The 10,535-nt window shown below is 49.8% G+C and overlaps 1 protein-coding gene across 3 annotated transcripts; it reads right to left on the bottom strand.

Moving 5' to 3' along the window:
- Window positions 1-1,408: 1,408 nt before the first annotated feature.
- On the bottom strand, window positions 1,409-9,270 carry DOHH (deoxyhypusine hydroxylase). 3 transcript variants are annotated; one of them, XM_061601462.1, is made up of 6 exons: window positions 9,125-9,270; window positions 8,871-9,050; window positions 7,517-7,819; window positions 6,458-6,534; window positions 5,450-5,687; window positions 1,409-3,480 (listed from the first exon to the last, which is right to left on the bottom strand). In XM_061601462.1, exons 3-6 carry the CDS (start codon window positions 7,788-7,790, stop codon window positions 3,164-3,166), a joined length of 906 nt encoding a protein of 301 aa, XP_061457446.1. In that variant the 5' UTR covers window positions 7,791-7,819; window positions 8,871-9,050; window positions 9,125-9,270; the 3' UTR covers window positions 1,409-3,163. The 3 variants fall into 3 exon arrangements, with proteins under 3 accessions (XP_061457446.1, XP_061457447.1, XP_061457445.1); XM_061601463.1 differs by having other exon boundaries at window positions 8,915-9,050; XM_061601461.1 differs by lacking the exon at window positions 9,125-9,270 and having other exon boundaries at window positions 8,805-8,905.
- Window positions 9,271-10,535: the final 1,265 nt, after the last annotated feature.

Here is a 10,535-nt window from a genome sequence, read left to right as displayed (position 1 = left end):
GCCATCACTGCCTCTTGTGGGAGAAAATGCCATCGTTTAACTATGCACTGTGGGTAATCTTTGCCCCGCCAGAGGTTGCTGAACTACAACTCCCATCAGCCTGCCTGTTGTGCTTGCAGGGGCGGGTGGGAGTTGCAGCTCAGCAACATCTGGAAGGTCTGCACCATCTGAAGAAATCCTTCCTTTGGTCTGTCCTGAATCTTCTGACGTGTCCTTGGATGGCCCCACAAGTTCTAGTATTATGAGACAGAACACTCAAGGGATTAGGAGAGTTGTAATTCACAATATCTTGGACGGGTGCTGCTCATCACATTGACAACCCCTGCCCGAAAGATTTCTATAAAATTTCTAAAAGCAGTTTTTGTTCCCTAATGATCTCCAACATAGTATCTGTCCCATTTCCCATTGAAATGAAGATATTTGCCTTTAAATGAGGCAATCCCAGAGAAAAAGGGCAGGAGAGGGGCAGGCAGGACCTCAAAGGAGCCCTGCTGGGTGAGGCAGTGGCCCATCTAGTCCAGCGTCGTTCTCACCATGGCCAACAGACACTTCCAGGGAACCCCACAGGCAGGGCCTGAGCGCAGGACCCTCTTGCGAATCCCGGCAACTGGCATTCAGAGGCCACCTGCCTTCAAGAGTGGAAGACAGCACTGCACTTGTGGCTAGTAGCCACTGAGAGATTATTTTATTTTATTTATTATTTCATTTATATCCCGCCCTGCCTCCCAGCAGGAGCCCAGGGCGGCAAACAAAAACACTTTAAAACATCATAAAAACAGACCTTAAAATACATTAAAACTAAACAACATTAAAAACATTTTTTTAAAAAGCTTTAAAAACATCTTTTTAAAGGGTTGAAAACGTGTTGTTAAATATATATATATTAAAAAGCATTTCTAACGCAGACGCAGACTGGGATAGGTCTCAAAAGGCTTGTTGAAAGAGGAAAGTCTTCAAAAGGCGCCCCAAAGATAACCACGATAACCACTATGGGGCTGGTTCCCAAGCATTTCCCCCGTGGACCACAGGGAAACTGCTGGAGGTCTGGGCAGACCATTAATGATTTTTCTGTCTGTCACAGCAATTGTAATGCACTGTGCTAGGGTCTTTTAAAGTTGGATTTTGACAGACACTCCACAGGCCGCTTGAATGAAGCTTATGTACCACAGTTTGGGAACCCCCACTCCATGAATTTCAAAGCCATCCCAGTTGGTGGCCATCACTTTTCCCCTCCGCCTTTGTTGTTCTTTTAAAAAGATGTTGGGAAAGGTGAGTGGACCTCCCGCTTTAAAGTGGAAAGGTGGATTCCTCAGGTACCAGAGAGTGCGCTGAGAGAGAAACACAGAGGACGGCAATCCAAGCTAGCACCCACCGCTCCCCCTCGTACAGAACAAGACAAGACAAGTGGTTTGTTTAGTGGCCATGTTTTATTGACCTGCACCATCTTCGCCAGAATTAATTTTTTAAAAATAAAATGTTTACAGTTCTCTTCTTGCCAATAAGAACTGCCCTCAGTATTGAAACCAGAGGGATGGGGAAGCTGTGGCTCTCCAGCTGCGGTTCTCCAGCTGCTGTTGGACTCCCAGCAGGGCCAATGGTTAGAGACAATGATAGGTGAAGTCCCAGCAACTTCTGAAGGGCCACAGATGTTCCCCATTCCTGATCTCAGAAGCCGAGATGGAAGAATGCCTCTTCTTAGATCAGGACTGGGGAAGCTGGCTCTCCGAATGTTGGTGGACTCCAACTCCCATCATCTGCAGCCAGTGTGGTCAAGGCTCAGGATGGAGAGAGCTGGAGTTCAACCACACCAACGCGGAAACGGGAAGAGCAAGGGGCCCACGCGCCGCCAGTTTTAAACACTCCCAATGCTGGACCCTGCAGTGCGGGAAAAGTATTCCGATGGGAGGCCTTTGCTCAGGACACTCAGTACCAGCATTGTTTGGTTTTGAAAGTGGGATTTGTATTCTATTTCTTATCTTGATTCTTGCATTATTCCCTTTTCATTGGGATTTGTAAACCGCTTGGAGGTTTCTGTTGAAACACGAAGCGGTCTATAAATTAAGCAAACAAACGAACGCTTTGTCAGTCAATACCGTGGTTTGAGCAGGCGGGCAGTCACAATGCTCCAGGAGGCAGCTGCCTCTGAATGGCAGCCCTGTGTCTTTCCCCCAGCCATAAACAACGGTTTATGTCAAAGGGGCAACATGGTTAAAGAACAAAAATGGAGCTCTTTGCTCCCTGTCCCTTTCTGTGGCCGCTTTCCATGACTCTGCACAACAGAAAGAAAGATCTCCCTTTTTGCCTCAGACAGTCCTGGCACAGCCTTGCACAAGCTTCAGCCGGCTAAGCTGAAGTTTGATAACAACCTCCTGTACTGCCTGCCTGGGGATGCCTGTTTTCTGTTCGTGCCCCCAAAGTAAGTAATGATTTAAGTTTCCAGTCCCTATTGTGTTGGAAATAAACATCAGGGTACAAAGGCAAATTACAAGACCAGCGTGAAATAATTTGCCTTCATAAGCTAATGTTTATTTCCAGGATAATAGGGACTAGAAACTTAGAACATCAGCCCCTTAATTTGCTTTCATTACCTGATGTTTAAGGCACTGACATTCAAAGTTTTTAGTTGCTACTCTTATAATACTCTTATAATGCTACTCTTATAAATAGAAATAAGCATCAAGTTATGAGGGCAAATTATGAGAGGGGAAGAATAGGCCAAGCTGCCAACCAAGGGCGGGGAAAGGGTGTTTGCAACCATTCAGCTTGGAGGTTCCCAAGTTGTGTAGGACTCGCTTTAAAAATGGGTGATGGTGGTAGATCTTCCCGAGTACAGAAAGATGGCAAAATTGCCCCAGCGCCCACTACATGCTAATGTTGGCATGAGGAAGGCTCCACCAGCACTGATGAAGATGACTATTTATTTTTTGCAAAAGTGTACCATTTCCAGAACAGAATATGCTATTGAACTACGATGTAAACACTGCCTCACCCCACCCCTCCACCAAGCAGAGAGAGAAATAACTTAGCAATAGGCACAGTCCCACCCCTTTCCATCTGCTTCGGGCGCTATTATTCAGACTGCAGAGCGCTGAATCACGCTGAAGCCATGGGCAGCCCCAGCAGAGGAGGCGTGGGGCAGGGCGCAGGAGAGACGCCCCCTCCTTCAGTCCGAGGCCTTCAGCTTGCTCACCCCATCGGCGTACTGGAAGTCGGCGCCGTTTTCATAATCGTACATATCCAAGGCTACCTCGCAGCTCTCCCGCACCACGCGCTCCTTGTCCTGGGCATAGACTTGCAAGGTGGCCAGGCAGGCGGCCTTGGCGATGGAGCCCAGGGCCTCGGCACACTCATGGCGCACCATGGGGCTCTCCGTGGCACTCTCCAGCGACACCGTCAGCTGCGGGATGGCAGACTCGTGCTGCATCTGGCCCAGGACATAGGCAACCTCATGACGGAAGAGGTCACTGCCACAGCACAATCCTAGCAGAAGGGGAGAAGCAGCAGCATTTAGCCATGAATGTGGGGAAGGGCCGTGGCTCAGTGGTAGAGCACCTGCCTTGCGCCCAGGTTCAATCCCTGTTGTCTCCAGGAAGGGCTGGGAACCCCCTGGTGGAAACCCCGGAGAACTGCTGCCAGTCAGTGCAGACAGCATTGAGCCAAAGGGACCAACTCGGTATAAGGCTGCTTCCTATCTTCCTCTTAAATCACCCCTTTATTCACAACCATGAGGACCAGAATCTTACTTTACTGTTGGGGAAAGGACTACTTCTCAGTGGGAGAGCATCTGTTTAGCTTGCAGGAAGTCCCAGATTCAATCCCCAACACCTCTAGGTAGGTCCGGAGAGAACCTGGCCTGAAACCCTGGACAGCTGCTGCCAGACAGTGTAGGCGATACTGACCCAAATGGCCCAATGGTCTGCCTCGGTATAAGGCAGCTTCCATTTCGGGGGGGGGGGGATACTTAAATGAAATGACAGTTACGATGCATTTCCATGTATGTTTACCCAGAAACAACCATGACCTGAGTTCAATGGGAAGCCTAAGGCACGAGGGAACCTGTGGCCCTCCAGATGTTGCTGGACTCCAACTCCCAGCAGCCCGCCTGGCCAATGGTCAGATGGGAGTTTTAGTCCGGCAACATCTGGAGAGCCACAGATATTCCCCCATGCCTGGGAGTTAAGTCCAACTGAATGTCAGCAGGTTTTACTTTGGGCAGACATGTGCAGCTTACGGCTGATGTCCAGTGTTAGCCATGCTCCCAGCAGATCCAGAGAAGCTGATGGGCTTGAGTCAACTGATTTCATCAGGTTTACTCTGAGCATGACCTCAGCGGGAGGTCACCCAAGTGCTGTTATATTCAAACAAATCCAAAGCTTCTTGGCAACAATTTCTCTTAGAATACTTGTAAATACATCAAGTCATGACAAATTCTGAAGAGCACTCTTCTCTTATATTGTTAAATTTTTTGAAAAGAAAAACAACTGAAAATACCAAGTTGTACCCTTCTACTCAGAGTACACCCGCTGAAAAACAGGCATTACATCTCCTTTCTGTTTCTTTTGTATTGGTTAACCTACAGCTATTTGCAGTGATATATCACATGTATTATTACATATTATCATATTTATACCCCACCTTTTCCCCACAGAGTTCAAAGGTGCGCCCATGGTCTTCTCCTCATTTTATCCTCACAACAGCCCTGTGAAGTAGGTCAGGTTGAGAGACAGCGACTGGCCAAAGGTGACCCAGTGGGCCTCATGGCCAAGTGGGAAGAATTTAAACCCTCAGGTCCTAGTCCAGGCACGGGGAATTTTGGCCCTCCAGATGTTGATGAACTACAACTCATGTCATCCCCAGCAAGCATGGCCAATGGCTGGGACTGAAGAAAGTTGTATCTCAGCAACATCTTTCCCCATGCCTGCTATAATCAGTATACCACACTGGCTCTCTAGTAGCTGAATTTAAAACTTGCATTTTGTATTTCAAACTCCATTAAGATATTGCTGCTGCTGTTTAATTAAACCCTACTTAACACTCCAACCTTATGCATGTCTGCTCAAGCCCCATTGGGCTTTATCCAGTTGTGCCCTACTCAGAGAAGACCCACTGAAATTAACAGATTTACGTGAGTCATGTCCATTAATTTCATCAGGTGTACTCCCAATATGACTAATGTTGGACACAATTCAATGAAAACTGTTTGCATCTTCATTTTCATCTGTAATTTTCGAGACGCAGATTATGTATATTGAAATCTCATCGGGGGCATGGTGTGGCGTTTAATTATACAGCTTGAGAACTGCCTATTTTAACATGCATTGTATGCCTTCATCAGGTTGCTGATCAATTCAATGAAGAATTACAAGGAACAGAACTTTTTTTCTCTCCTGGATGGGAATAATTTCCCACTCAACATCCATGGTCTGGCCAAACAGAAGAGGCCGCTCACCGTCAGCAAGGGCTAAGACGGCAGATTCCCCGCCAATGTTCCGCAGCGCAAACATCGCCCGGTAGCGCTCAAAGAGCGGCCGCGACTCGTCCAGCAGCGCCTGCCGCAACAACTCCACATCTCCCTCCTCGGCCGGGGGTGCCGGGTCCACGGAGGAGTAAGGGCTGGCGGCAGGTTCCACCCTGTGCTCCTGGAGCCACTCCAGCCTCTTCACGGCCAGTTGACAGGTCTCCGCCACCTGCATAGGATGGGAAAGGGGCAGGGAGGGAGACTTTCAAGGCTCAACCTACTAGGGATGGGAAGGCCTGGGGGGGAAAACTGGAAAAAACTTTTCTTCCCCTGCTTTTTTTTCACTCTCTCCACTAGTGATCCCCAGCAACTGACATCCGGAGGCATCCTGCCTGCAACCACGGGGACAGAACACAGCCACCGTGGCTACGTCCCAGGCTATGGTCCGAAGGCACCTGAGGCCACCCCCTTGCTGAAGCGAAGCAGGTGCGGGTCTGGTCAGTGCTTGGATGGGAGACCGCCTGGGAACCACATGCATGCTGCCTTGGGCTCCGTGGTGAAAGAGAGGTGGGGATCAATGTGACAAATAAGTAAATGATAAACAATAGGAGCCAGCAACAGCCCTCGCCTCCGTCTCATCCACCCTTCCCTAACCCGGTGCCTTCCAGAGGCTGCGGATGAGCTCCCAGCCAGCACAGGCGATGGTCAGGAATGAGTTTGCACTCCAGCAACGCCAGGAAGGCAGAGTCCCAGCCTTGCCCGCAGAAGGGCCCCAGTTCCATCCCCAACGGTGCTGCCAGGGACGGCTGGGAAAAGCCATGTGGGATATGCACCCTGGTATCCCAGCACTCCAACCACTCTCCCACCACTGGCGCTCAGTGAGGCTGGCTATCGAAGCAGCGCAGCAGACTGGCCGCTGAACTGATCTACAGCATTCGGAACAAGCTTTGCCAACACTGGCAAAGGAACCACAGATTCCCCCCATGTGTCCGTATTTACCTCAATGACAGGGTCTTCAGAATACTGTTTCAGGATATCCAGCACTTTGGGGTTTCCGATCGCTCCCAGCGCCTCACCTGTCAACAGCAGGAAGAGAAGGAGCAACTGAAAGTGACCGCAGAAAGTGCTGCTGCTGCGCCTCGCTCCCTCTGCTGAACCCAGAGCACTATGCAGCGTAACGGTAACAATGGCGAAAGGTCATCCTGGAAGGGCCGTGGTGCAGAGCGTCTGCTTTGCATGCAGAAGGCCCCGGGTGCAACCTCTGGGCTGCATCTCCAGGTAAGGATGGGGGAAATGGCTCCATGCCTGAAGCCTGCAGAGCTGCTGCCAGTCAGTGTGGACAAAACTGAGCTGGGGGAAGCAATCTTCCTAGTCAGTGCCAGGCAGATTTCTATGTCCCGGTTGAAATTAGACTTAATTCAGAACAATAAGGGCCTACTTTATTTTTAGGGTAATAGCTGCAGCTTGGAGCAGAGTCCCTGCTGTGCATGCAAAGGTCCCAGGTTCAATCCTCAGGCAGGGCTGGGAGAGACCCCTGAGACTGCTGGAGATCTGCTGCCTGTCAGTGTAGGCAATATTGAGCTAGATGGACCAATGGCCTGACTCAATATAAGGCAGTGTCCTCTCTTTCTAACTACAAAACAGCATCTTAAGAATTTCTGTTTTGAATTGGTATGATTGGACCATTTTTATCCTCTATACAGAATCTCGTATGTAAAAACAAATTTCAGATCCAGATCCAGATTGGACTAAATGTTAACAAACATTTGGGCTCCTTTGGGAGGAAGCCAACAGTTTTAAAAAAACAACTGATGTGGCTGAAATAATGTCACACACTAAAAACTTGCAAAGGCCCCACCACGTTCAATCTCCAGACAGGGCTGGGAATATTCGTGGTCAGAAACCCTGCAGAGCTTCTGCCAGTCAGTGTTGACCATACTGTGCTCAAGGGACCAGTGGTCTGGCCCAGTGGGCGGCTTGCTGCAGTCCCTGTCTTCTGCCCCTGCTAGATTGGCGCATGGCCACTCCTGGCAATCCAAGGGACGCAGCCTATGTCACCTGCTTCATGGCGGACCATGGGCTCCTCACGAGCATCCCGGAGCACGTCGGCGAGGACGGGGATGGCTCTCTCGTCTCGCATCTGCCCCAGGCAATAGGCCAGTTCATGTTTGAGCAGGGCAGAGTCATCCGCAAAGGCTCGGCTGATCCATTCAACCGCCACTGGGCCCCCCAGATTCCGGAGGGTGAAGAGTGCCCGGAAACGGGCTTTCAGGGGCCTCTGCGCATCCACCAGCGTCCGGCCGATCAGCTCAACTTCCTTCTCCGTCACCATGATGCCCAGGTGGAACCTACTGTAAAAACCTCCAGAGAGAGAAGAAAGATTCCTGTGGAAATGCTCACACGGATAGAGGTCAACTTTGCAAAGTTTTAAGAAGCCGAGCAATGGCTTCTGCCCACCGGATACTCTGGGAATGGAGAACCTGTGGCCCTCCAGATGTTGCAGGGCTACAAATCCTTCCAGTCCCAGGTAGGACAGCCATTTGTCAGTTATGATGGGAGTTGTCCAACAACACCTGAACAGCCATAGGTTCACTTGTTGAGAAACTTCCAATTATACACACACAGGTGGCCTGAAAAATGCTGCAGATCCAGACTTTTCTAGGAAGAACACAGCAGCTCACTGGTAAAAAAGTTCAATTTCCTGGTCACCCGCAAGCAATTATTTGCCTGCTATGATACACCCATAAACGCTGACTCAAGAGATGGTTTTGCTTTAAGCATGAGAAAATGCGGTATCATCCTACTCAAACATATATATTGCCACCTGTCTGAAGCATTTTAACAAAACCACTCCCTGGTATATTGCTGCAGCAGCAACAACAAATAAGAAAAAAAGGCACATCCTTGTCCAACTCATCCACAATCTGCTGGGTTTTTGACATTTTACAAATTGTCTCACTTAAGAGGGGAGAAAGAATGTAACTCACCCCCAAAGTAGCATTTTCTCCTGTCCTAAAGATTGATCATCCTGTTCTAAAAATTGATCAGTGAGCTGCAGTTAGGAAAATGCAGGCTATACATGCTCGGAGGCACTCCACACCAGAAAAAATTATATACAACAAACAGCTGCAAATGCTTGCAAATCGCCACTCACTAACACCCACCAATAAATATATGCAAATCTGCAACAACCAACTCACCAAACACACGTACAAATATGCAAACCAGCAACGGCCGATAATGGCATGTGTAAATATATGTAAAACAGCTCTGGCCCAAAACACCAAACCCAATTTCTTTCCCCCCACGTGTTACCTTCTGCTCCTCTCTACCCAGGTAAGCTCACCTGCCTCCTCCCATCCTGTCTCCGCGACAACAGCGAAGAGGAAAGTCTGATGTCTCTCCCACTCACCTAAGCCCCACGCGTTCCGTATGACTCTACGCCTGCGCACTCACCGGTAACCACTGCGCGTGCGCACTCTTTTCTAGTTGCCCCTAGGCGGTCAGTCGGACGGAACCAAACTCAACGAGAAAGATGTGGGTGTTTGTGATCATAAGGCTCCCTTCTTCTCTTCCCTGTATGAGTCTTCTTCTAAAATTAATAGAGAAAGACGGTAATGTTGCTTCATTAGCGGCTGCCACCAATAATAAATTGCTCTCACCCACCTCGCGCTTCAAATGGGAGAATCCGTGGGGGAAAGGCTGACGGAACGGGTGGCTGCGGGCGCATGCGCATTGATGGGCACGGAGACAATTGGGTTGCTTCTCAACTTCATGAGGCCGGTCGTGACGATAGACCGCCAAGTTACAACTCCTAGCGAAGATACAACTCCTAGCGAAAGGGCGCCGTCTTGTGGCAACTTTTAAAATGCTTTCTGAGGGATAAAAAACATGCCAAAGAAAGGAAAGGCCGCCCTCTTGTGGCGAAAACATTTAATACACTTTGCGAGGGATAAGAAAAATGATGAGGCAGGGAATGGACCCGTGCATCGTAGTCCTTGAACAGCAGACCTGTGTGCTTGCTTAGTCCGGATGCTTACGGTTGACGCGCAGCTTGAAGCTTCTTTGGATGCAGACAGGCACTCAAACGGAGATCATGTTCAGGCCGAGCAGACGTCGGCAGGGCAGGGCTGTGGGTGGCAAATGCATCCCTCCAAATGGAGCCTTCCCTTTCAGAGACGGTCTGCCGCAGAATTGCCAAACTCTGGGGGCAAGAACGCAGGCAGAGCCGCTTTTGCAGATCCGGGCCGCTCTCTCTGGCGCTTTTGACTCTCCCCGGGCTGCACACTCCCTGACCCTTCCTGACAACCTCCTTGGCCCCCTTTCCCTCCTCCTCCCTCGTGCACGCGGGGCATTACCGCAGCCTCTGCAGACGCCAACGTGCAAAAGCGGCCACTGAGTCCTGCAACCCTCCGAATCAATACAACTACTCGAGGAGGGCGGGGTGAGCGTGGCCGTTGCCTGGCAACCACTCCGAGGCCTAGCAGCGGCCCGTGGAGCCTGCCTTGAGTGCAACAACCCACACACAATAATAATAATAAATAAGCCACACGCATGTAAAAGGGGGATGGTGGAAGGGAAGAAGGTGGTGCGATTTTCCTTTTTATCCCTCCTCCTCCTGCCAGCAATCCAAGCCCCATATATAGAAATGAATCAATGGGAAATGGAGAGATATATATTATGTGTATGTGTACGAGCATGTACATATATTAAACACACCATGTATGTAATATATACGCTAAAAACAAGGCAAGGAAAGGGCGCCATCGTGTGGCGGCAACTTTTAATACACTTTGTGGGGGATAAAAAACATAGCAAGATAGCGAAAGGTCGCCCTCTTGTGGAGACGGCAGGAAATGCCCCCCTGTGTCGCACTCGTTGAACAGCAGAGGCTGTGCGCTTGCTTAGTCCGGATGCTTACGGTTGACGCGCAGGCTGAAGCTTCTTTGGATGTGGACAGCCGCTGAAATTGAGATCATGTTCAAGCCGAGCAGACGTCTGCAGGGCAGGGCTGTGGGTAGCAAATGCATCCCTCCAAATGGTTCCTTCCCTTTCAGAGACAGTCTGCCCTAGAATT

Source organism: Rhineura floridana, chromosome 18, assembly GCF_030035675.1.
Source record: "Rhineura floridana isolate rRhiFlo1 chromosome 18, rRhiFlo1.hap2, whole genome shotgun sequence".
Taxonomy (NCBI): Eukaryota; Metazoa; Chordata; class Lepidosauria; order Squamata; family Rhineuridae; genus Rhineura; species Rhineura floridana.
The sequence above is the reverse complement of the archived record's forward strand: the minus strand, read 5'-3'. Positions and strand labels throughout refer to the sequence as shown.

What these genes read in the sequence shown, in the direction of transcription:
- DOHH (XM_061601462.1), bottom strand. Translation starts at nt 7,790, where the DNA reads ATGGTGACGGAGAAGGAAGTTGAGCTGATCGGCCGGACGCTGGTGGAT. An exon ending in CATGGTCCGCCATGAAGCAG is followed by an intron (nt 6,535 to 7,516) that starts GTGACATAGGCT and finishes TGCTGTTGACAG; the next exon opens with GTGAGGCGCTGGGAGCGATC. An exon ending in CGTCTTAGCCCTTGCTGACG is followed by an intron (nt 3,481 to 5,449) that starts GTGAGCGGCCTC and finishes CCCTTCTGCTAG; the next exon opens with GATTGTGCTGTGGCAGTGAC.